Source organism: Lissotriton vulgaris, chromosome 9 (assembly GCF_964263255.1).
Source record: "Lissotriton vulgaris chromosome 9, aLisVul1.2, whole genome shotgun sequence".
NCBI lineage: Eukaryota > Metazoa > Chordata > Amphibia > Caudata > Salamandridae > Lissotriton > Lissotriton vulgaris.
In genome coordinates, this window is record NC_141697.1 from 430867066 (window position 1) to 430893865 (window position 26800).

Consider the following 26800-nt stretch of genomic DNA (forward strand, 5'->3'; position numbering starts at 1 on the left):
CTGCAGCTCCGCGTCCGTCGTCTGCGTCGTGATCGCCGGAATGACGTCGTCAGAGTACTTAGAAGCCGCCCTCGTGCGCTGACGTCAGTTCTTCTTTTTTCTGTGCCAGCTAACGCAGATTTGGGAAGAGCAGTACTCTTAGTCATTTTTTTAACTAACTTTTTGATCTCTTTTTCGAGTGGACTTCGACTCCTGGTGCCATAGGGATTCCTGGCTTCAAGCCGTGCGACGCCTGTCACCGCCTGATGTCGGTGACCGACCCCCACCATCGGTGTCTTTACTGCCTCGGGGCCGACCACGACCACAAGTCGTGCCCCGACTGCCGGGCCTTGACTTCGAAAGCTAGGCGGGAGCGGTCCCGCAAGCTACTCGAGATCCGGCAGTCGGCTCTGCACCGGTCGAGGAGCCGCAGTCATCGCTCGTCAAGTAATCGCCAGCACTCCTCGGGCTCCAAGTCCTCCGGTAAGTCGAGGCACTCAAAGAAGATGTCGAAGAGGCGATATCGCTCTTCAGACTCCCCTCGCCGCTTGCGCGACGCGGCTGAGGGTTCCGGGGACGGAGCCGCAGGCGGCGCCTCCAGGCCCATACTCTCCGGTCCCTGGCCAGCGAGCGACGCTGGAGGTGATTTGTGATTTCCTCATTGTCATGAAGACTCACTTCCCTAAGGTGAGGCCTGCTGGTGCGCCTTCTGGCCCTGCAAACCCAGCCCCGTGGGATCCGTGCCTGGATCCCGGTCGACGCCAGTTGACTTTACGACTCCTCCGCTGGCCCCAACCCCAATGGTGTCGCTCCCGGCGCCGTCCTCGGACAACGTCGCCCCCAGTTTCAGCCCCTGTCCGGGTCCAGTGTCATCTACGACCCGGCTCCGTCATTCCAGCCTGTTTACCAGGACACGGATCAAGGGGAGGATTGGGAGGGGTACTGAGGACCCTCTGGCTCAGAAGTGCCAGTTGAGCCAGCACTGGGCAGATGAGCTAGGGGAGGCCAGTGGTTTAGACACATCGCCCGCCACTAGATTCAACTCTCCTCCCTCCGTGGCTACGGAGGAGGGTGCTACGTATGGTGTGGTGTTGCGCAGGGCAGCGAAGGCCTTGGCTCTTGAACTCCCTGCTGCGGCCGTGAGGACTAACCTCCTCACTGAGGTGCTTCAGCTGCCAGTAAGCTCCTCGGAGCCTCTACTGCCGTTCAATGAGGCACTCGCGGACGTTCTGCTGGGCACCTGGTCCAAGCCCTCAACAGTGCTCCCTGTGGATCGGAACGTGGCCAGACGCCACCGCCCGCCTCCGGGCGATCCTAGCTTTCAGGCTTCTACGTCCCTGACCACATTTCCGACTGCTCACCCGGAATCAACACCGCTTGCCTTTTGGGCTTTAATACCCACTCTTTGTGGGACACAGTTGCGGACGTGCTGCCCCAGTGCCTGGAGGAGGCCCGAGCCAGACTCGTCCAAGCCCTTGCAGAGGGGCGGGATGCAGCGCGTTATTCCATCAGGTGTGGACTGGATACCCACGGACTCACTGGGAAGGGCGATTTACACGACGGTGGCAATTCGCCGCCACGCCTGGCTGAGGTCCGCCAATTTTTCGGGCGATGTCCAGGCCACGCTCATGGACATGCCCTTCGATGGCAGTCGCCTCTCTGGCGACAAAGCAGACCGTGCACTTGAGCGTTTCAAGGACTCCAGGGCTACGGCCAAGTCCTTGGGCCTGTCTGGCCAGAACCAGCAAACTTCTTCTTTTCGCCCCTTTTGTGGCCAAGGAAGGGGCACCCCCACACGTCCTGCCAGCCACAGGCCGCAGAACCAGCCTCCACGTGCCCGTGGATGTGGTAAGCGCTGTGGTCTGCAAGGTTAGTCCACATCCGCAGCATCTGCCTCAAAGCCTTCCTAGTCTGAGCTTTCAGGCCCATTCGACGCCAGTGGGGGGCAGGGTCTGCCATCTCCTCCTCCACTGGCGCTCCATCACGTCAAACAGGTGGGTGCTGCAAATCGTCTGAAGGGGCTACTCCCTCCCCTTCGAGGTGACCCCTCCAGCCATGCCACCGCAGTACCACCACAGGTCGGGGGATCACTTGCAATTTCCGCAGGAGGAAGTTATGGCCAAGGGGGCCATCAAGCGTTCCTGGGCCAGAAGTGGGACGGGGTTGCTACTCCCACTACTTTCTGGTACCCAAGAAGGGCAAAGGAGGCCTAAGCCCTATCTTGGACCTCCGGAGCGTAAACTGCATCCTCTAGAAGGAGAAGTTCAGGATGCTGACTTTAGCTCCGGTCCTAGCTGCCCTAGACCCTGGAGACTGGATGGTAGCGTTGGACTTTCAGGACGCATATTTCCACATCCCTATCCTGCCGGCGCTACCTGCTGTTCAGGGTAGGCCACAAGCACTTTCAGTTTACCGTGCTCCCCTTTGGTCTTACCAGCGCCCCTTGGGTGTTCACCAAAGTGATGGCGGTGGTCACAGCTCATCCGCGCAGATCAGGGGTTTGTCTTCCCCTATCTCGATGACTGGTTATTGAAGGCGGGCTCGCCCCAGACAGTCTTCTCCCACCTCCAGACTATAGCCGACCTCCTGCACTCGCTGGGGTTCTCCATCAATGTGCCGAAGTCTCACCTGTGCCCCTCTTAGAAGCTCCTTTTCATCGGAGCGGTTCTGGATTCTGTGCAGTTTCAGGTTTATCCCCCCGAACTGCGGGTTTGGGATATTCAGGCTCCGATTCCGATCTTTCAGCCTTTATCCCGAGTTTCGGTCAGGTTGACGTTGCGTCTCCTGGGGCTGATGGCCTCCTGCATCCTTCTGGTGCATCACGCCAGGTGGCGAATGCGGGCTCTGCAGTGGGACCTGAAGTTTCAATGGGCACAGCATCAGGGCAACCTGTCCTACAACGTCCTGATCTCTGGGGGCACTGCGAGTCAGTTGCAGTGGTGGCTCACGGACCGCGATTGTATCAGCGGCAGATCCCTCTCCCTACCCCAAGCAGAGCACGTAGTCGTGACGAATGCGTCCCTCCTGGGATGGGGGGGCCACATGGGAGAGGTGGAGATCAGAGGCCTCTTGTCTCCGGCAGAGTCCCGGCTCCATATCAACCTTCTGGAGCTGCGGGCGATATGACTTGCACTGAAGGCATTCCTTCCCTCTGTCCGGGGAAGTGTAGTGCAGGTGTTCACGGACAACAACACCACCGCCATGTACTGCAACAAACAGGGCAGGGTGGGGTCGTGGACCCTTTGTCAGGAGGCTCTGCGTCTCTGGACATGACTGCAACATCAAGGCATATCCTTGGTGATTGAACCCCTGGCAGGCTCTCTGTACGCCAGGACCAACTAACTCAGCCGAGGATGCTTAGTGGATCATGAATGGCTACTCCAAATAGAGGTGGCACAAAGTCTCTTTTAGCAGTGGGGAGAGTTTTGGTTAGATCTGTTTGCCTCCGCTGAGAATGCTCAATAACACCAGTTTTGTGCTCTGGAGTTTCCAAGGCGGCCCTCGCTCGGAGATGCTTTTTATCTAAAGTGGAACTCAGGCCTCCTGTATGCCGCCTTTCCTCCCACACCACTGCTGCCCAGAGTTCTCAAGAAGATCAGGCATGACCAGGACCAAGTCTTGTGCTCTGGACTGGGCAAGGAGAGTCTGGTATCCTGAGCTTCTCAGCATGAGCATCGATCCTCCAATCAGGCTGTCCTTTTGGGAGGATCTTCTGTTGCAGCAGCAGGTGAGGGAGAGTCCTTCAACTGAACTGGTCAACTCTGTGCCTTCTTGCGTGGAGATTGAGCAGCAACAGTTGACAGATTTCGACCTTCGTCCCGAAGTCTGCAATGTTATCTTGTCAGTCACGCAGGCGTCCCTCCACCACGGTGTACCCCTGCTGATGGAACACATTTGTATTATATTTTATAAAAGAGTCTTTTGACACTTTTTCTGCTTCCCTTTCTTTTTTTTTTGAAAATTTTTAAAACCTTTATTATGAAAGAGCACACAGCTATTCAGCCTAACATCCCGGAGGCAAGGCAGCATAGACTCAGGAGGAAAATAGTGCAAGGCGATTCACATCAGAACATTGCAGGTTGTTTTTTATTTTAATAAGAAAGATAACTAAACCAAGAAAGGAAGCGCCAAAAGGCGCGAAAGATTGGCAATGGAACAACAGAGACGTAGAGGAGTCGGCCAAGGGCAGAGGAGGACAGGTAGAGCTTCGATAAAAGAATTAATGGTGGAAGGGGAAGGAAAGATCAGGAGAAATATAAACTGCAGAAAACAGTTGGTGTTACAGGCTACGGTGATAGGTGTTCATCCAGGGGGATAGGTTCCGGTGGCAAGCACACATCGCCCCTGTATGCATTCCATGCCCCCCACACTTTATTCCATGTCTGAGGCCTCCCCCTGGCAATATAAACAGTCTTTTCCCTGACCATGCACCAATCCATGTTGGCTTTCCATTGTACCACCAGGGGGGCCGTAGCAGCACCCCACTTTTGAGCAATATCACGCTTGGCAATCATATTGCCCAACGAGTCTGCGCCGTGTTGCAATCAGTTGGTTCCCAGACGTTAAGAAGGCATCTCCGCGCCTCCGCTGCCAGGACCACCCCAGTCACCTCTCCCATAATCCGGTGCACTTTCGCCCAGTCAGGGGCAATGACGGGGCATTCCCACAGAATATGCATAAAGGTTGCGAGAGCCCCACAACCACGACGACAAAGGCCATCGGGCGAAAATCCCATATGCAAAAGCCGAGGGCCGGTAACATACACCCGGTGGAGGATTTTGAATTGTACCAGTCGAAGACGTGAGGAGATAGCGACCTCCTTAGGGGAGGACACTGCACTCTGCCAGTCCTCGTCGTCAAGTTCCAGGCCGTCCGCCATCCATTGATCTCTCAAGCACAGGAGGAGGTCAGTTCGAACATTAATCAACTTTTTATAGGACAGAGAAATAGCACTGTCAGGCATATGGCCATCCAGAATCCTGTCCCCCAAGGGGGAGCTTTCGGGGATTTCACCCTCCACCGGCCCGGCAGAGATCAACGCGTGCCTCAGCTGGGCGTACCGGAAAAACTCCGAACCACCCAATTGATATTCGGCTTGCAGTTGAGAAAAGGTCTTAACCTCGCCCTTCGTAACCATGTCGTCCACCCTGGAGATACCTATGAGGTCCCATTTATCAAAGCCCTTGGTGTGCCACAGCCTGCCCAAGATATCAGAGTCGTACAGAGGGGTAAATCTAGTCAATCTGCCCTGCCAACCCTGTGCTTTAGTAATCGTTCGCCAAGTGTGAACCGCCGCCCTGGTCGGGCCCAACAGGCGCCGATCGAAGGATCTGGAGTACAGGGCGCGATAGTAGTTACCACCGCGCAAAAGCCATCTGTCCATTGCGTAACCCGGACTATCCGCGGGGCCATAAAAACCATGGTTGATTGCAGTGAGCTGAGAGGACCAGTAGTACCGACGTACATCCGGTAGGGCGATGCCTCCGTCGTACCACGGCAATGTGAGCTTCTGGATGGCTACACGGGGTCGACCCTCCCAGAGCAAGGCGCGTTGTAAGCTCTCAATTTCACGAAAATAGCGAGCCGGAACCGGGTCCTGAGTGTTCTGTAGAGCATACAGAAATCTGGGCAACAACATCATTTTAAACAATGCTGCCCGGCCCAGAAGAGAGAGCGGGAACTTGCGCCAACTTTCCACATCTCTCCGCAGTCGCTGGAGAGGGGGAAGGAGATTGTGATCATATCGTGCCTTAGAACTACCGGAAATGTAAATTCCCAGGTACTTAAAGCCCTGACCGGCCATCTGGATATTGCAGCCCCTAGGGAGGCGCGGCGTGTCTCCCTTTATCTACTTCCCTTTCTGCTGTCCTTTTTATTCTTCCCCTTGCCCAGCAGGGCTCTGCTCTGGGCACTCTAAAAGGTTACCTTTCTTCTCTGTCTACCTTTTTGTGGCTGGCTGACCAACCCTTTCACTCCCCTATTGTAAATATGTTTCTTAAAGGTCTTGTAAATGTTTCCCCCTTATCCTTTCACTATGCTTCAGAGGAACCTTAATTTATTTAGCAAACACTAGGAGATGATGGACGGAGTACTGAAACTTTTCAGACACTCACCCCCAGGTCACAGATCTGGGTTGAATCATCATCATCGTTCTTTAGCTTACTTTGCCACCCCAGTTCAGACACAGCTATATGCAAATCAGTCTTGACTCTTTGCCTCATGGGAACAGTCCAGCCCGAACTGCCAAGCCACTGGATTCAATCTAGCCTGACTGATGAGGGGTGTTACCTCGAAACCGGTCCCATGATGCTTGTTTCCGGTTCAGGGAAGACATGGCTTGGCAGTTCATGCTGGTCTGTTCCCATGAGGTGGGTCAAGACTGATTTGCATATAGCTGTGTCTGAACTGGGGTGGCGAAGTGAGCTAAAGAACGATGATGGATTTAACCCAGATCTGTGACTGGGGGTGAATGTCTGAAAAGTTTCAGCGCTCCATCCATCATCTCCTTGTGTTTGCTTTGTTCTCCGTAAGTTGGCAGGGTCATCCCAGACTTGGTTCCCTTTGCTCACTTTGCCACTGGATTCAAGCTAGTCTGGCTGGTGAGGGGTGTTACCCCGAAACCGGTCCCTGGATGCTTGTTTCAGGTCCAGGGAAGACATGGCTTTGCAGTTCGGGCTGGACTGTTTCCATGACTCATAGGGTCAAGACTGATTTGCATATAGCTGTGTCTGAACTGGGTGGCGAAGTGAGCTAAAGAACGATGATGGATTTAACCCAGAACTGTGACTTGAGGTGAGTGTCTGAAAAGTTTCAGCGCTCCATCCATCATCTCCTTGTGTTATTCTAAATTTATTTCTCACTTTCTTAGTGTGTGCTCCTTTCAAGCATCTTCATAATTGTCCCCTCCAGCTGCTCTCCATCAAAACAGCCTTTCTCATGGCAACAATATCTGCCCGAAGGGTGAGTGAGATGCAGGTTTTCTCATCCAAGCTTCCATTCTTTGTTATTCCAGACACACTGGTGCTTCTCACTACAGCTTCTTTCTTGCCGAACATGGTAGCTCTATTCCATGTGGGCCAGTCCATCACCTGCCCACTTTCTGAGCTCCTCCACATCCTTCAAAAGAAGAGGGGCAACTCTACCGTCTGGACCCAAAAAAAATGTTGTTCTACCTTGACGGCACACAAGAGTTCCGGGTGGATGAGCAACTTTTTGTGGGGTATGTTGCAGTCGGGTCGGGCGGTGCAGAAGCAAACCATTTCCCACTGGTTTCGTTCTTGTATTAAAATCTGCTATTCGCTGGCCAAGAAGCAGCCCCCAGAGGGATTATGGGCTCATTACACCAAAACTAAATCTGAAACCACTGCCTTAGCACGCAAGTCCCAGTCCTGAACATCTGCCAGGCAGTAACATGGGCGTTTCTGCACACGTTCACCAAACATTACTGCCCGAACAGTCACGTTAGCAGGGATGGGCATTTCCCCCGTTTGGTCCTGCACGACTTTCTAGTTTAGAATTTGTCCGCAACCTTTCACTGGTGACTGTTCCTTGGGTATCTATTCAAAGGTAAGGAATCTGTGGCTAGATGGCTCTATCAAATGAACAAGTTACTTACCTTTGGTAATACATTATCTGGTAGAGACAATATCTAGCAGCAGATTACTTACCGACCCACTCATCCTCTCTGCAGACATATTTCTAGGGTTAGGGTAAAAAAAAAAAATCAGGGCCCTAGCTCGGACACACAAGTGTCTGTGCACTTCATGGCTCCGCGCTCCTGGCGTAGAAAGGCGTGAAAAGTAACTGATGTTAGCATGCTGAAGTGGCACCTATGTAGGTGTCGCGGAATTCACTTCAGGCATGGACAACGCTCTGAGGCGATCAACACCACCTACTGGAGCGCAGGGTTACTGCTCACACAAAAATGTCCCGGATCCAGTCTGCCAGCTAGGAAGGAATATGCGGCTAGATTTAGTCTCAACCAGATAATGCATTACTGAAAGTAAATGTGTTCTTAGCAGGAACCCAGTGCACTTCTGTCAAAGTTGCATTAAATACCAGGCAAAAAATGGGGGTGACCCTGTCAAAAAGGGGTGCTTTCCTACACAACCCCCCTTGCTTGGTGCTATCTAGAGCTTTGAGAATGGGTGCTGAGCACATTGCCTACTTCAGGGTGCCAAAAGCCTTTTGACAGGTCACTGTCCAGTTTACCTTCTTTGGTTGCTTCTTGGAGGTAAGTTCTGTGAGGGGTGCCACAGTGGTACCATACCCTTTCACAAACCTCCTGTAGTATCCAGTCAAGCCAAGGAATGCCCTGACTTGAGTCTGGGTGGTTGGAGCTCCCCAGTTCACAATTATCTTTATCTTGGATTGTAAGGAGCCTTATCGTCAGAGCAGTCAACCTTAAATCTGGGAAACTGGATTAGAGTCTCAGCAGGGACGCTTAACATCCTGTGATTCTGGGCAAATCACTTCTCCCCGTGCCTAACAAAAAATGAATGTGTCGTCTGTAATGCAATTGGTACTCCTGTAAAGCGCTCTGATACCTTGGGGTCAAGTTCGCATTATATAAAACTCCGGGGAAAAAAGGGTTGCTTTTGTCCTCCGCCTATGATGTAGCCCAAGTATACAACAGAGCCCTGCCCTATCTGGTACTTGCTTGTCTTGATAGAGGCCTGCAGTATGCAGAGCCTCAAGGACCTTTCCAATGTGGATCAGGTGTTCCTACCAAGTGGAGCAATAGACAGCATTATCCTTGAGATATGCTACAATGAAAGTCTCCAACCAAACACAGACTTTATTCACCAACCTTTGGAAGGTGGCCGGGGCATTCAGTAACCCAAATGGCATAACAATGAACTTGAATATTCCATCTGATGCAGAGAATGTAATCTTCTTTTGCTCCTGTGGTCTGATCAATCTGCCAGTACCCAGATGTCAAATCAAAAGTACTGAGAAATTTGGCTTCCCCCAATCAGTAAATGAGTTAATCAGCTCCTGGTATACGTTGTGCATCTGCTTTAGTGACAGGATTGAGACCTCTATAGTTTATAGTAGCCGCAGCTCTGGAATGAGACTTTGGGACAAATACCACTGGGCTAGCCCAGGGTCTGTCGGGAGGGTTCAATCACCCCTAACTTAAGCAACTTGCTGACGTCAGCACTGTTGCTTTCCTTAATATGGTCTTACTGTCTCTAGCTTTTGTTTTTGACAGGAGTGCTGTCTCCAGTGTCCACACCATGAATACACCAGTGGCTTAGGGAGAAGACTTCTCCAGGACATGCCTCGCAATCAGCTTCCTGTTGGGCAGAGTGAGTGTCTGTGAAACCAACTCCTTCCACTGACGCATCTTTTGGGCTGTAAGAGAGGTGGTCAGGGGAAGGTTCACTCTGCTTCCTGATCCTCATCAGTGTCCATCAGCATGGCCACATCTGCCCTGTCATAGAAAGGTTTCATGTAGTTTACATGAATGGCCCTGTGAGGGCTCCAGCAAGTGCCTAGGTCAACCATGTGTAGGTGACATCGCCTTTCCTCTCAAGGACAGGGTAGGGACAACTCCATTTGTCTTGGAGGGCCCCAGGTGCCACAGGCTACACCCATACTGTCTGCCCTGGTTGGGACTCCACCAGTGCAGCCTTTTCGTCATAGCAGAGCTTCTGGAGCTCCTTTGCTGGCCTCAAGGTTTTTGGTTGTTTTACCCATGTACTCTGCCATCCTTGAACGTAGGCCAAGTACATAATCCACAATGTCTTGCTTAGGCTCTTTGAGTGGTCTCTCCCATTCCTCCTTCACTAGACAGTTGTGCCCTTACAGGATGACCAAACAGAAGTTCAAATGGACTAAAACCCAATTTCTTCTGTGACACTTCTCAGTAGGCAAAAAGCAGGCATGGCAAAAGGACATTCTATCTTCAACGTTTTTCAGTGAATCCCATGATCATATTTTACATGGTCTTGTTGAATCTCTCTACTAGACCATTGGTTTTTGGGTGATATGGGGTTGGCAAACTTGTATGTAACCCCACACTCAGCCCAAATGGCTTTCAGCCAGACATGCCGTTTGAACCTCTGACACCACCACCTTAGGGAAGCCCACTTCAGTAAAGATACTGAGGAGGGCTCTGGCAACTGCAACAGCTATGTCTATCTTTAGGGGAATTGCCTCAGGTTACCTGGTGGCATGATCCACTACCACCAGTATAAATCTGTTTCTTGGCACTGTTGGAGGGTCAAGGGAATAGACTACCCTTTCAAAAGGGAACTCCAAACACTGGAAGTAGAATTAAGGGGTCCTTTGGGTGATGCACGTTTTGCCACTGGCTTAACAAGTAACACAGGAGTTTCAAAACTCCTTCACCTTTTGGGACATACCTGGCCATAAGAAGTTGGTGTCTAACCTACTCCAGGTTTTTGTCTGGCGAAGATGCCCATCTTAAGGGATGTCATGAGCTACAGAGAGTAAGAACTCTATGCTGCTGAGCACCACCAGTCTCCTAGTGTCACCAGATGTGGGGTCTCTGGCTTAAATAGTATCTGTGGGAGCCATTATCTACTCCATTTTCCTGGTCAGCAGTTTGCTGGCTCAGGCTCTGAAGAGTGGGACAGGTCTTCTGTCCCCGTGACAGTTCTTCACTGGAGGGTCCCCTTGGGCCTAAGAGCTCTGCTGTGTCTTCTCCTGAGGAGAGGAACCTGAGCTTGTGGATGTTCAGAAGTTGGTTTCCCAGATGTCTTACCTTTTCCCTTAGAGGTTTGTGCCACTATTCCAGACTCCAACTCCTCTTTTTCACCCTGGCTGTGCTTTGTGCTCTGTATAGTCTTTGTGCACACCCATTTAGGAATTTCCAGCATTGCTGCATGGGAACTTGAGCTCTACCTCAGCCCATCCCTAGGTCTCCAGATCATTCCCTAGCAGACATTCTACTGGGTTTTCGAGGACACACCCACCTTCTTTTGGGCAGTAACTCCTCCCCACTCTAAGGGCACCATAGCCATGGGATGACCCTTACTTTGGTTATCAGCATTGATGACTGGATTGGCCTCTCCAGTCAAATACGTCTCTGGGGATATCGGTTTCTCAGTCGCTATAGTGACACTTACACATGTATCCCTTAGTGCTTCCACTCTAACCCTATTCATATGTAGCTGTTGTCTGTATTTCTTCAGATTACTGGGCCAGACAGCCAGGGCAGCTATATCCACCCCACCCTCTGATACTTGGGTGGCTTTAGTGTGCTCTCTGACCTCGTCAGGGCGTACGAAGGATCCAATCAGAAGACTCATACCTACTGGTCAGTGGGGGTGCATTAGAGGAAGCCTTTTTGGGACAGGAAGAGCCCCAGTTTGGTGTCCATTTGCTTTACAATTAATACACCAAGCCTTTTTGGGATACTAGTTCTTACCGTGGTACCGACCCTTGGATTGTGAAGTGTCTCGGTTTCCACCCTCCTGAACAGGTTTTGGGGGGTCTTTAGAAGACTCAAGCTTTTCTTTAGACTGTATCACATCTTTCCCTTGGGGTAATTAGCAAACCCCTTTTTTTGGTCACCCCCTCCATAAGCCTTTTGGACACCCTAGTCTTGACCTAGTGGTCCGCTTTCTTTCCCAATACCTGGGGGAGAAATCCAACTTAGTTCCACGAAGAATTGATGCAACTTTTCAGAAGTACCGTTACTCAACAGATGCTCTATCATAATTAAATTATAAAACCCATCATAAATTTGCACCTGACTTCCCTTTAACCAACAACCTACTCTCTTGACTGAAAAGTCTACAAAATCAACCCGGAACTGGGCTGTATACTCCTCTGTGGGGAGTCTAAAGCCCTCAGTCCGGGTTCCCTTCTTGAGTTCATAGAACTCAGCATCTGCCTCATTAAGTGTCCGTAGTCTATCCCTGCACTTGCCTGAGAAATCTCTGAGAGTAGAGAACCCCAATACTTTTGGCTGAGTTTCCTCATCTTCCACGCCATCTTAAAGGCTGTAAACCATTTGGTGATATAATCACTTTCTACATATTTAGGGACAATCGCTCTGGGGATTTTAGAGTCAAAAGCTTCATCTTTCTCCCTATTTAAGATTTTGCTGCCACAAGAGATGAGTCCCATGCCCATCTCAGCCTTTTCCTTTTCAATGGCCAAGATTTTGGGCTCAAGGGCTACACTTCCAACTAGTTTTTGAAGCTCAGGTTCTTCATCTTCTGCTTCCCTCGGGGTACTGTTAAAAGTACTCCCAATAGGGGTACTATCAGTAGGGGTATCAGAGGAATCATGATCATCCTCACTGACAGCGCCATCGCCTGTAGGGTTTTCACCCATTGTCGCGGCTCTATCGTGTTTGACTAGCAACTACTGGAGATGTGCCCTTGTGGGTCTAGTCCCCATGGCAATGTCGCAAGCTTTACAAAGGTTCTTACATTGTCCTGACTTAAGGTTTTTGTTCTAGGCAGGTTGAGCTCCTTGCTAGTATCCTCTGTATCAGACTTGTTTTTAAAACAGTTGGGATCTTATTAGGAAAGAAATCTAAGACTTTTTAAGGCCTAATTGACTAGTACTCTTTTTAAAATTCTAATACAAATAGGACTGGGAGACTTAACTAAAGCCCTGACAGTTCAAATTAGAAATGTAGAAGAAATCGTGAAAATGCAAAAAAACATTTTTTCCTAATGTCCATTGTAGATTTATGTCGTGGAGTCACCTATTGACCAAGTGATATCCGCAAATGTATTGCACAGCTGAACCACCAATGTAGGAAGCTTGCTCTCTATATAGTGCACCAAAACGAGGTGCACTGTCTAGAGCACGGGTACTCCTAGTACGGCCTGTGGCCCGGCAAGCCTACCTTGGCGGCCTGCTGACCTTTCAGACATGGTAGCTGTATTTAAAAAAAAAAATAAAAAAAGTTATTGTGTCAGCAAACGCCCGGACTCTCAGTGACTCTGCTCTGTGGGGGGCTGGGGGATTCCAGTGATTGTCAGCGTGAAGGTGCAGGGGTGCTATGAGGTGAAATACAACAAAGCTTAATTAACATGTAAATGGTCTTTTAAAGAACCCCCCCCCCCCCCGGGAACTGGAGGGAGGGTGATGGAGGGAGGGCTGGTCCTCAGCCACAAACCATACTGTAAATGTGGCCTCCGAGAGAAAGTTTGGGGGTACTCATGGTCTAGAGGGTCCACACAACCCTTATTGATGTACAGAGGCACAAGTAACAAACCCATATGCTCTCTTTTGTGGTAGTATGGGCAAGCAATTTAGGTTTAATCGAGGGTAGTGCTAAGCATTTGTTGTACTCACAGAGGCAATAAATGAGAGACACACTCAAGAATAAATCTGAGACCAATTTAGAAAAAACCCAATTTTTATATAAATTTCAACACCCAAGAATTTCGGGGATCCAGTAAGTACTTTTTGAGATATTTGATTTTTACACGTAAATCAAATGTTCATTTAAACGCGTCTTTATTCAGTAATGCTTTCCTTTCAGAAAAAAGGCATATACTGCGTACGGTTACTTGCAAAAGGTTTCCGAGGTCCCTTTCAGGACTTGAGGTGATAGGGGGCCATGGTCCAAAGAACCACCAGCAGTTACTCTTTACCTGCCCTGGAGCGTCCAGGTGCAGAGGTGCCGGTCGGCTTGATAGCTTTGCATACCACACAAAAGGATAAGAGGGGTGGGGGCGGGGCACCTAGAAAAAGGCTGCAGAGTAAGGTGGGGGGACAAGTCCGGGAACTCCCAACGGGGGCTTGGTTCGTGGGGGCCCTGGGACAAAGGAAATACAGTCAGTTTTCTGCACTCCGGTGCAGAGTGTAGGCCGGCTGGACTTGTGTTTCACAGTCACTCAATTTTGTCGGTCTGGGTGACACTCTTGAAGCAGGTCTCTATTGTGCTAATGTCCCTTGACAGCTGCTCGGTCTTGGAGTTGTTGAGAGTTTGGATTGGACTCAAACAGGCTTTGGTTGCTGCAAGGGGTCCAGTACCCCAGGTATTGGTGCTGTGCGTCTTCTCACTTGATGGGGAGATGGATCTGACCTCCTGAAGCATGGTGAACTCTTCTTGGGTGGTTGCTGTGCCAGTGAGACCGGGGCGTGGCAGAATGGTGGACAACAAATGGCTGTTTGGTGCCTGCAAGTTGCAGGGGATTAGCTCCTCTACTCCAAGGGAGATTGGTGGCAATTTGTGAAGTGCTGGCAGACCGCCGGGTTTCTTGGCAGATGTACGGCAGGATGAGTCGGTTTGTTGTGATTGTCGGGACAGGTGCAGGCAGGCAGGGCTTGGTGCCAAAAAGTCTGCAGCTGGTCCTCAGTTCCCCCTTTCTTTGCTATGCTTTGCCCTCTCCTTCATGTGTGCGTCAAATCTGATTTCTTGGTTTCAAGGGTGCCACCTAAATACTCAATTATGGGGTGCAAAGGGGAGTGTAAGGTATTGGCTAATGGACTAATTACCTTTGGCTTGCCTTCACCCCCCTATATGACTACTTCCTCCGGGAGGGGGCATACTCTGACCTAGTGTATCTAATTTCACCAAAAACCAAGATGATGGAATTCTGTTTTTGGTGTTCACTTTAGGTAGCACACCATAGGGGGTTAACTAGCCTGATAGTGAACATTCTTCCTAACTAGCTAATTTTCCCTCCTGTCATGGTGCCAAATAGGCCCTGGGCATTTCCCCTGTCTGGGGGAATCCGGGGTCACATATCAAGGAGCCTTTGAAGCCTCCTGCCTTGATATTCGGATTACTAGCTATCCTGCCTAGAGAAGGTGACCACTCCTCTGGCCAGAGCCGGCATTGTTTCTGACCTCCGAGAACGTGGGCTCTCACCTGCAGGGGGTCAGAAACCTGTCTGTGGTGGCAGGCTGGTTTACAGCAGTCAGCCAGTCACTAGAGTTGGCAGGTTTTCAGGGTGCACCTCTGAAGTGCCCTCTCAGTGCATGTTTTAATGGCATCAGCATGGATTTATTAAGAGTGTGATATCAAACACCATGAGCTTCAGTGAAGCCATCATGTAGCTGGGGAATTCTTAATGACCAGTGCCCAGTACATTTACTCAAGTTGGTTTCCCTGTTCACTTGTACTATCTAGTAATTGGACTAGACAGCACAGGGTCATATCTGCTCAAGCAGATATTATCATGCATGCAGTATGATACACCCTGCCTTAGAGCTAAAAAGCCTGCTGTAAGGGTGACTCACATATATTTCATGCAGTGTTTGGGGACATGGTACACAGGGTATGTGCCATGTTGTATTTTCACTTTTGTTTGGACCATTTCACACAGCCTGCAATGACAGTCTACATGGGTTTGGTGGTGGGTCCCTTAGGGTGGTACAATACATGCTACAGCCAGTAGGGACCCTCTTTAGTACCCAAGCCCTAGGTACCAGGGGTACCATTTATTAGCAACTTATATGGGTGCTAGCAGGATTGTTAATTGTGGAACATTTGCACAGTTGCATCGTTTTTGGGAAAGAACACAGGTACTGTGGACCTGGTTAGCTGGAACCCCGTGCACTTCAGTCAAAATTGCATCGAAAACCAGGCAACAAATGGGGTGACAATGTCAATAGGAGGCACTGCCCTACTCATACCATGTGTACACCTATGGTTTGTTCCATACATAAAGATTTTTTAAGTTCATATGATTTTTATTAGGCATTTTTTTGGAAATAAAACAAGTTATAATAGTTGACTTTGTACATCATTATTAATGAATCCGGAGGTGGGTCAATGTTGGCATTTACATTTTAGGGAACGTTTACAAACAGACAAAATATGTAGTACAAATCATATAAATCATTACATAATGGACAAATCAATATAAGAGCTTACAAAGAAGCAAAACAGATCAATTCAAGGCAAACAACGGATGGCCTGCTTTTCTGAGAATCTGATGAGGAGCAGGTAGTTGTACACAGGTGAGACGAAGAAGATAATTGTTAAGCGAGTATATTACATGCCACACGCATGTTTGTAAGGCTTTTTTGATGGAGAATTGTACAGCTTGTGCTCCTTCACAAAGTAACGGCCAAATAAACTGTATTTACAAATTTTAGTTGCAAAAATGTGATCAACTAATACCTTAATTGAATAACATCTGTTTTGTAATTTTATTTTCTGCAGTACGCCTTTTCATTGTAACCCGTGTCTTACCATGATGATTTGTTTTAATAGGCAGAAAATCTCCTGTTGGACTCCGACATGAACATAAAAATTGCAGACTTTGGTTTTAGCAATGAGTTTACTGTTGGCAACAAGCTGGATACATTTTGTGGCAGCCCACCCTATGCTGCTCCAGAACTCTTCCAAGGCAAGAAATATGATGGTCCCGAAGTTGATGTGTGGAGTTTAGGGGTCATCCTTTACACTCTAGTGAGTGGGTCTCTACCCTTTGATGGACAAAACCTAAAGGTATCTGATTAACTTTTGGAAAATGCATGGTCTTCATATTTTTTTTACAGCAACTGTTTATTTTGATTATGTGCATTGATATGTTTTAAAATGCATGTTCTTCATATTCCAAGGAACTAAGGGAAAGAGTATTAAGAGGAAAGTACAGAATTCCTTTCTACATGTCTACAGACTGTGAAAATCTTCTCAAACGGTTCCTGGTGTTAAACCCAACAAAGAGAGGCACACTAGAGGTAATGTAAAAGTTAAATATAGATTTATAAATGCCATTACTGCTTCAAGAGAATGCATAATGTGTAACATAATTATACTTAATTAAGTTGTAAAGAAAATATATATGAAAGCATTAGACATCGGGCCAAGCGGGTCCTGGTAGGATAAAACAGTATGCTATATTTCATCTTATTTTCCCACTGAAGTGAGTACTGTTCCTATATCAGAAATTAGATAGACCTGCTTGGTTGAGGCTGGTCTTCCAGAGCCATGCTCTGTTTTGCCCATACCAGCTGCACCAGAAATAATTTTTCAATTTCCACTCTGAAAATACGCCATGCAATGTACTGATTTATTAGCCAACTGTTTTAGTGAGGGAAACATTTTGTTTTGTCTGCAGGCTGTCCTGTAGGGTAATTGATGGTTTTCTGACAAATATATTGAGAGCTAGGAAAAGTGTAAATGGATTCACTCAATTTGAACATAGACTGGATTGTATTAACTTTGTAGGTTAACTGCCTTTTCTTGAATGCACTTTACGCACTTTGTGGAACTTAATGTACCTTTTAAATGTAAAGTATATATCAGATGTGTTTCCCTGCTTTCATGAATGTGTATGCTTTTGTGAATTTAAATCACTAAAATAGAATAAAGCTCATTTTGAATTTGATATAGAAGTGGAACTTCTTTGAAAGCTGTAAAGTGGCATGTTAATGAGAATAACACCTCTCAGTAAACATTGCACCTTTTGGCATGAGCTTGCATCTATCAAGTAAAAGTAGCACTGGTACCTTTGCTGCTTGTTGTTGCTGTATCCCATGACAAGAGATGGACTTAAATGGTGCCCGGAGCAACAGAAAGGTAATTCATTGACACACACACAATTTATAAATTAGATAAGTTTGAAAAAGCAGTATTACATTAATGCTTTGGTTTTGGCAGTTTCTGAATTTTACCTCCTGGTTCTATTCAGCTAAAAATTAGGTTAAGATGTTTATTAGCTAAAGATGTGCCTGCCACTGAAAGCTCAATTCAAATGGCTAGCTCTAATTAAGCTTGAGGGGTCTTTTGGCATTTTTAGCTCAAAATGAGCTTCGCTTTCACAGTAAATGATGGGGTCTAATGGCCCTAGCTACCGACCATGCAACACGGGTAACCAGGTTTCAATCTCAACCTCTGCTTAGCATCCTGTGAATCCTGGCAAATTTCCCTGTGCGGGGAAAAAATAACTGTATACCATAGTATGTCTGTTGTGAAGTGCACCTACGTTGTTGAGCAAGGTTTGTGTTTTATAAAACTGCTAAATGTTAAATGCATATTCTGCATGTCACTTACACTCTAAAGACAATGCATTAAGCTTTGATGCCAGCAAGAAATACCCATCTAGTAACTGAATTGCAGTATGTAGGTGGAAAATGTGTTCAGTCTCAACTTCCGTACTTCATCATATTGTGTGATCTTAGGCAAACAATTTACTTCAGCAGCCTTGTTGTTCATTATCACATATGATTGCACATTCAAATTTGAGCCTTCAGGATGTGCGCTGAAGAGAAAGCTTTTGTGTTTGATTTAATTTTGCTCCATCTATAATAAGAATTTAGGTCACATGTAAGGGACACATGACATCTGACTTGCTTCTTAGTTCACTAATAACCTTGTCATCCGGACAGAAGCAGGATGTTTCTCAGGTCATGTTTAAAAAAACCTCTCACTATAATAAATACTTTGTAATGCAGAGATACAGACCAATGTAATAAGGTGAAATGTGTCAGTGTGTTAAAGAAAGTTCATCACCAATTCCATGAGTAGGAATTCCACCCAGAAGTCTTACTCCCTACTTCCAACGTGTTCCGCTAATAAACTTATTTGCCACTCATAAAAACGCAAATCTTCGCCTCCAAGGTTCCCACAGTCCATGAACAATGCTCTATGGATGAACTGGTCAGGAATATTCACCTACGTTTTTCCTTCTCTTCCACTTATTTCGTACATGGCGAGGAAGCTGGGTCAAACATCACTTACCCTTATTGTAATGGCTTCAGCAAAGGCCAGACAACCATGGTTCTCCACCCTTTTAGAAATGTCTGCCAGGCCACACGAGAGGTCCCCAACAGGTTGGACCTTCTCACACAGGAACACAGCAGGATCAGACACCCAAACCCCAGGCAACTGAATCTAGCAATTTGGCACCTGTGTTCTCAGAATTCAGTTACTTGAGTCTCTTACAGGAGTGTATTGGCATTCTTAATGAAACCCGTAGACTCACTATTAGAGCTTGCTATGCAATAAATTGAAAACAGTTGGGGGGGGGGGGGGAGGGAGGAGGAGGGGATGCATGGGCAGCAGCCTAAGAAGGCGGACGTATCTTGAGTCCCCTCCACATCCTACCCCGATTATCCTGTATCATTGGCACATGCTGCTACCAATACTAGTTGGATTGCCTCTGTTGGCGCTGTTTCGCTGTTATCGGCCCTGATGATGGGCGTCTCTGAGGTTCTGCCTTGCTGAGGCTGTCTCAACTGGGAGCACGGCCTTCTCTGGGCTGGAGTTCGTGGCCTCCCTCAGCCTCTCCTCCCTGCCAGAATCCTGATCCGTCGCACCTGCTGCAGCCCGGGGCCGGCGAGCTGCGCAACCTGGGATTTGGTGCTCCCAGAGGGTTCCTGCCATTTGGAGTCATCCGTGGCTCTCTGGATCAGGGCCAGATTCTATGGCGCTGCGGACGCGACACAGTGGCTGGCCCCGGTCCCTCTGGCCTCCATGTGGCTATCCTCGGCCTGGCGGGAGACTTCTGCCTCCTTCGGGCATCTGGGCCCGGACGCCTGTCACACTGGTAGGGGTTGAGTCCTGGACTGCACTGCTGGAGCTGGGCGTCCACAGAACTTGAGTGGGGGTTCCCCTCCTATGCAACTGCTGTAGGCCCTGGCGGTGCCTCCTGTTTTGGCCAATCGGGGGGGACGGGGGTGGTGCAACATTCTGTCGGCATCTGCCCTCCTCCTCGAAGGACGTGGCCCTGGTGTCTCATTAGCCAGGCGGCAAACCCTAGGTTTTGTGGTGGGGGCCCGGAGGTCGATCTGGCCCAGGCCCCAAACCTTTGCAACTGCTGTAAGCACTGACACTGCCCCCCACCCTTAGTTGGCAAATCGAGGTGAGACATGGGAGGCTCCATACTTTTTTTTCAGTTTACATGTTACAAATACAAGAAAAAACCAAATCAAATCAGCATATGTAGACATATCGTTGACTGACATGTAGGACAAAGGGGAGCAGCTGGGGGGGGGGGGGGGGGGGGTAGGTACAATGGGGAGAAACAAAAAAAAAATAATTTGCAATGATATCATAGTGGGGGAGGAACTGGGCATGGCGCTGAATTCCAATACGGACATTACTGGGGTCAACCCTCTCGCTCCTCATTGGGGCTGGGCCCACAAGCTATATCTAATCCACTCTCCCGCTGCCGGAGGTATTCTGCGAGGAGGGTTCCCCCATCGCCAACTCGGAGATACAAGTCTCGCCAAGCTAGTAGGTCACCTTGCAACTTCTCATCCCTGCGGGTGAGCTTCATGTGGGCCTCTTCGGCCAGGGACCATTCACGAACATCTTTGAGCCAGATGGGGACTTATGGGGCCCTTTGCCCCATCCAAGTTATAGATACCCTGCGCCTAGCAAGCACAAGCATTAATTGTAGAAGCTTGTAGGGGAGATTCTTTGTCTTGGACTTCCGTACTAGTGCAAGCAAACAGTGTAAGGGTTTGGGCGTTATCCGAACACCTGTAGCTGCAACAATCCTTCCTACCACCTCCACTCAAAACTGTCGGACCATTGGTCAATCCCATGCCAAATTCAAAAAGCCCGCTTTCTCCTCTGCACATCTAGGGCATCTATCTCTCCTGTCATTAGAGATGCGTTTCAGGGATACCGGAGTTAGATAAGTGCGGTGTAGGAAGTTGAAGTGTGTCAACTTAAACCTAGGGTTGCATGAAACTGTGCGTGTGAGGGAGCCTATGCGTGCCCATTGTTTCTCCTGCAGCTGGATAGTGAGATCCTTCTCCCAGGCAGCCCGGGACGATGGTACCGGAGGGGAGGAATCCTGTTTCATAGCCTTGTACAGGAGAGAAATCAATTTGCGACCTGTACCGCATGAGAGAAGGAGATCTAAAGTGTGCGTTAGTGATGGGATATCTGGGTACTGGGATCAGGTGATTTTCACCACATCCTGGATTCCCCAGTAGTGTAGGAGTTGGCCACGTCTGAGGCCAAAGTTCTCTTCCGCCTGCTCGTAAGTGATGAAGGTCTCGTTGGAAAAGAGGTCAGCCAGAACTTCACACCCTCCCTCCCTCCAAGGTTGAAAGGACATGTATCGTCCCATGTCTATGATGGGGGCCAATATCCAGATCAGGAGTTCACTGTGAAAGGGTGCCCTCCGTAAGACACTCTAAACAACCCGCTGCTAATACCAGCTGTGTCGCACAATATAGGGAAGAGTTGTGTCTGACCCCTTGCCTTGCTTCAGTGCTACCTGCAACGTCTGGTTATCTACCCTGTCCGAGAGAAGGTGTTTCTCCCAATTGTCTGTGTCTGTGAGCCAGCCTGCCGCATGCTGTAAAAGGGCTGCATAACAATATAAGTCAAAGCGTGGAGCTTCCAGACCACCCTCCTCATAACTGCGGATGATAGTGTTAAGAGATACCCTGCTGTGTTGGCCCACCCAGAGCAGAGGCGTGAGTAACGTGTTGAGCGTTTTAAAACTCAGTGGCGGTAGCTGGCATAATGAGTTGTGAAGTACATATAATGACTTAGGAGGCATCGCCATCTTAGAGATGGCCAGCCTGCCCATCAACTAAAGTGGCTGAGTGTTCCAGAAGGACCCAGACTGCTGTAATGAGGCAATTATGCGATCTACATTCCGGGCTAACGCCTGTGTATCTGTCGGAGTCACCTTTATCCCAAGGTAACGGAACCCTGTCTGTTCCCAGCGTAGCCCGAGTTCTGGTAAGTACTCCAGGGACACTGAAGCCAGTCCCGCTAACGGAAAAGTCAGTCATTTACCACGGTTAAGTCGTAGTCCTGAGGCCTCACCAGTCCAGCTGGCGAAGCAATTCTGGTAGGGTGTCCCGGGGAGCCGCCAAATAAAACAGGGCATCGTCCGCATATAGGGAAACAATATGGGTCGTGTCACCCACTCTAATTCCCCATCGTTCCATTTCAGTCCTGATCGGAGCACGAAGGGCTCTATGGCCAGGGTGAACAATAGGGGCGGCAACACCATTTGTTACTCCCGATCCCGCTCCTCATGCAGAATGTGATTCAGCTGCCGCAGATTCAAAGCTGTGTTTCGTCTCGGTATGAACCCACACTGATCCTCTTGGACCAAGTGAGTCCTATATGGTGCTAATCGGGAGGCCAGGTGCTTACATAAGATTTTAACATCTGTGTTGATCATCGTAATCAGACTAGCGTTAGGGATTTGTCTAGTTCCTTCTGCGCTTGTTTAGGGATAGACCGTAGGGTCAGATCCTTGGGATAAGGGAGATAGAAGGCCTCGCTGATTGTTGGGTCTGCAGTGTATACTAAGTCAGAGTCCGATGACTCCACACGTAAGGCGCCGTCGTCCCCCACCATGATTCGCGATCTCTCCGCCTGAGCGTCGTCCACAAGCTGACTCCTGCATCTGCGGCCCCTGGGAGGTCTGGTCCCCCCAAGTACTCCGGGATCTCCGCCGCTCACGCTGAGGGAGTGCCTCTCTCCTGATCTCAAGCCATTCCCATACCTCCTCTGGAGAGTTGAAAAAATGGGCCTTTCCATTTATCACCTTGAGTTTCGCATGGTACAGTAATATGTACTGTAAGTGGAGTTCACGTAGCTTTTACTTGATGCCAAGAAAGGATTTCCTTTGTTCCTGCACCTGGCGGGTGTAGTCCGGATGAATGTATACCATGGCATTGTCGAAAGTGAGGTCTGCCGCTTCTCTTGCCGCTTTCAGAATACAGTTTCTGTCCTATAGTTCAACATTTTGATAATGATGGCCCTGGGAGGTACCCCCCAGCAGCGGCGGAGGGACCAGCGCCCTGTGGGCCCTCTCCACCACAAAGAAGACCTCTGACAAGCCTATGGGACATAGTTTAGTACGTATCCAATTCTCCAGAAAACGCTCCGGAATGCCCAGGACTGTGTTGCTCTGACGGGCCCGCTCCTCCGCCCATCGTTCTAGAGCTCCGGTGGTGTTGGTGAGTTGGGAGGCCACTTCTCCATGGAGTTGGACGATGTCATCCCCGGAGACCTTATCCGCGGCCTTCCTCAGGTCTGCCCACAGTAAATTCACATCAATGGAGACTGTCTCGATTTGTTTCTCCAGAGCAGTGCAGGACCCCTGAATCGCCTCTAGGAGCTCAGGCCGGGACGGCTCGTTAGTGGCATCTCCCTCGCCATCCTGGCCCGTTTGACGAGTGATTTGTTGCGTGTCTCGGCGCTGTGTGGTATACTGTGTGATGGTGTTGGGGTTGGAGGCGCGAGGCAGCCTGTCCTTACCCATAATGGAAGCCCCAGTAAAGGAAACCTGTTTCCGCAATTATCACAGCCTCCAAACTCCGGCCCCCTGTGTAGGGCTATCGGTGGCGTACTTATGTCCTTTCTGCAGGTGACACCAATAGCGCGGAGGCCAGGTAAGCACCAGCAGGCCCAAGGAGCCGGGTCCCAAGGGGGGGCCCTGAGCAAGCAGACCAGCAGCGGCCGTGTAACTGCTCACCTCAAGGCTGTCGCCAGCCCAATGGGCCCCATCCAGTCATCCGCGCGTGAGGGCCACCGCAGGGTTCCCGAGCGCTAAAATCTCCCCTTTACTGGCCTCCAATCTGACAATCCTTTGGAGAATGTCCAGGGCCGCAAACAATCAAAAGAAGTAAGTCAGGGGGCCCTCAGGCACCAACAGAGGGATCCAAGAAGGCCCCACCAAGGAGGACGAAGCAGGCCAAGGCACCGTGCCCCAGGAGTGCAGGCCTACTAGTTTTGTCAGGCCGTTTATGGTGCCCGCAGTCTCAGCAGCTTCCTCACAGGTCAGGGGGAGAGAGAGCACAATTACCCGCCACCTCAGGCCAGCCGGCGCGATCACCGCGTCCCTGTGGCCCCCACCCGGGGTTGCATCGCGGCTTAGCCCGCACTTCACAGGGCACTCCGGGGCCAGCGTGCAGGGGGGTAAGGGGACCCCCAGTGTCAGCAGGCACCCCCGCAGCAGGCGCCCGGGGCTCCAGGCTCAGCAATGGTAGGCCCGTCCCCAGGCGCGTTCCAGGCCAATCCCCGGTGCCTCGCGAAGCCCTTCGGGGATCGTCCAACTCCTCACCGCTCAACTGCGAGGGCCGGGGTCCTGGTGGTCCAGGAGGCCCCCGATGACAGAGGGCGCCTCCTCTGTAGCTGGGCAAGCAGGGAAGGAATCCCCACTCTTGAGGCTCGCACAGACCTTCGGCGGGCGCAGGCCTCGTCCCCGGCCTCGCGTGATTCCAGCCAGGGAGGCCGCCAGCCAGAGAGTCGTCGCAGCTGATTTCTGGCACCTCCCAGACCCGTTTTTCCCCCGGGGAGGCCATGCAGCGTACAGAAGCTCCGCCGCACAGGGTGAACTGTCGTGGGCATCAGTAGACAGGATTGTGCAGGATTAAGTGGCTGGGCAGTCGGCAGCCTTAGGAGCTCACGTCCTGTTGGCCATGCTGCTTGGCTACGCCACAAGGCTCCATACATTAATGGCAACTGCCCAGCGCCACACAGGAGGTATGCCTGGCATGGTGCCAATTAGGCTGCGCATTTGAAGTTCTGGGGTGGGGGTTCGGGTTGTCGGTCGGGCCTAGGCCCCCTCCATTTTATTTATTTATTTTATTGTATGCGATTTTATATAGCACTTACTTTAACCGTAGGTGTCAGAGCGCTTTACATAAGAACCAGTTGCAAAACATAAGGATTTAGGATTACATGCGTTACATAAAAGATACAAACAGAACAAATTGCAAATGTAGAAGATGTAAAGTCACACAAGGAAGAGATACAAACAAAGAAAAATTGCAAATGTACAAATAGTAAAGTCACTCAAGTAAAAAGATACAAATGGATATACTCGAAGAGTCACATAGGAATAGTAAAGTTCAAAGGTCTACTGCATATACTAGTGATTAGGTTATCTCTATATACATAAGGAAGGGATACAAATGGATATACTCTAAGAGTCACATGGGAATGGTAGAGAGTACTAAGGTCTACTGCATATACTAGTGATTAGAGTTATCTCTATATGCATATAAACACATAGTAGATTTTCCCAGGTCTCCCCCCCCCCCCCCCCCCCCCCCCACCAAAAAAACAAAAAACAAACCCAGAATAGCAGAGTTCCATTAAGTGGGGTTGGAGGGGGGATGCCGTCACAGCACCAAGGTAGGATGGGAGGGATACAAGGATATGGAGAAAAGGCAAATCAGAAAAGGGAAGAAACATTTGACGATCGTCAAGGGGGAAACTAGGGGAAAGGGTTAAAGGACGAGGGAATCGACAAGATGGCGGGTCAGGGTCCAGAGAAAAGCGGCTGAGAGCAGCAGCAAAATGACGGCCAGGACAAAAGAAAAAGTAAAGAAGTCCAGGAAAGTCCGTGTCGTAGTTTATTTCATTCGAATGTGGATGCAGGCTGCTGCCTGCATCTGGTGTTTTCAAGCCCCACTGCTTTGTTTTGGGGAAGGGTGTGTGTGCCCCGAGGGCTGCTCCGCACGGGCCCTCTCTGCTGGCTCAGAATTGCGGGGGCTGCTGCAGACGTGGGGCTGCCAGGGAGCGCGGCCAGGGCTTACCTTTCTCGGTGGGGCTGCATGGTGATCCTGCAGGTCCGGGACTTTGCCCTCCGCACACGTCCACTCTCAGAACCCGGGGTTGTGCCTCTCCTCTCCTGTTATGGACACCGCGCAGCTGGATTAGGGGGGCTGGGAGAGACACGACCATCGCATTCTTCTGCTCACTGCTCTCAGTTGTGTGCATGGGAAGAGGAGTGGCATGAGGATTGGGCCTGGCCTTGGCTGCCCCTTCCCCACCGCGCACTATAGTCAGACTGTGAGACTACCCTGCGCACTAGTGGACAGATCATCGGAAGCTCCATCACCACTGGGGTAGCTTGGGAACAGGTCGGGTCTAGGTTACCCTCTTTGCTCACCAAGCCAGATCCTGCTGGGGCACGAGAGTTGGCTGGGCCTAGGCCCTCTACTGTTCACTACACTGGGACCTAGTCACTAAAAAGTGTGCTGTCACTGGCCTCGGTGCCCGCTCTTGCCACTGCAGTATGAAGGGGATGGTGGTCACTAGGCGTCCCAATATTGACTATCCCAAACTCAAGCTACTATCACCCGAGCACTCATCTGGCAGTGCATGGCGGCCCTACCGTGCAACGCGTCTGGGCCTAGGGTCACTGACGGAGCTGCGTTTTAAACACCACTAACTAGGGCCTACTTTACATTACCTCTTGCAGCACCTAACCGGACACTTTTCTCTGCAGCGTGGACAGTAGATTGTACTCCAGGACCACCTGTATGTCCACAGCTCAGCAACTAGTCATGACCCAGCTCCGCTGTGCTGCAGACAGTGGTGCCTCAGGATCCAGGCGATAGCAAGTCATCGAGGGTGGAGAGTCCTCCGGAACCACAGCACACTGCCCTCTTGGCCAAACTCGATTCGGTCCTAGCAGCTGTTGAAAAAATCGGCACAGCACTGGATCAGACGCGTTAACCCCCCCCCCCCCCCCCCCCCCCCCCCCCACCCCCGAGTCTGAGATAGATAAAGTAACCTCCGATTTCACGCTTCTGAAGGCCATCACCAGAAGCTGGTGGAACAAGTTTTGAGACGCCAAAGTTACCCTCACTGACCTGCAACCCAAATCACGCAATCACACCGCCACGCTGCAAGTCATACTAGATCAGATATGTAGCCTCGAGGACAAGCTGGATGATGCGCCTCGAGGACCGTTTGTGCCGTAACAATATACGTGTGGTTGACCTTTCTGAATGCGTATAGGGATAAGATCCTGTCAGCTACATGGAGAACTGGTTGCGAGAGCTGCGTCCGTCAGGGGTCCCGTCTCCTCAGTTTGTTGCGAAGTGGGAGCATTGGGTCCTGGCACACAGACCCCCTCCTGGTGCCAACCCACAACCATTTCTATTCTGATTATTGAACTGCAGGGACAGAGACACCATACTGAGAGAA

General features: G+C 50.0%; 1 protein-coding gene across 2 annotated transcripts in view; it reads left to right on the forward strand.

The window, feature by feature from the left end:
• The window catches only part of MARK3 (microtubule affinity regulating kinase 3), a 669509-nt gene that overhangs the window by 223775 nt on the left and 418934 nt on the right, over window positions 1-26800 (forward strand). For both annotated transcript variants that reach the window (XM_086937855.1, XM_086937856.1), the window contains exons 8-9: window positions 16142-16378; window positions 16492-16611. In XM_086937855.1, coding sequence (XP_086793981.1) covers window positions 16142-16378; window positions 16492-16611 — 357 coding nt within the window. The remainder of the gene's footprint in view (window positions 1-16141; window positions 16379-16491; window positions 16612-26800) is intronic.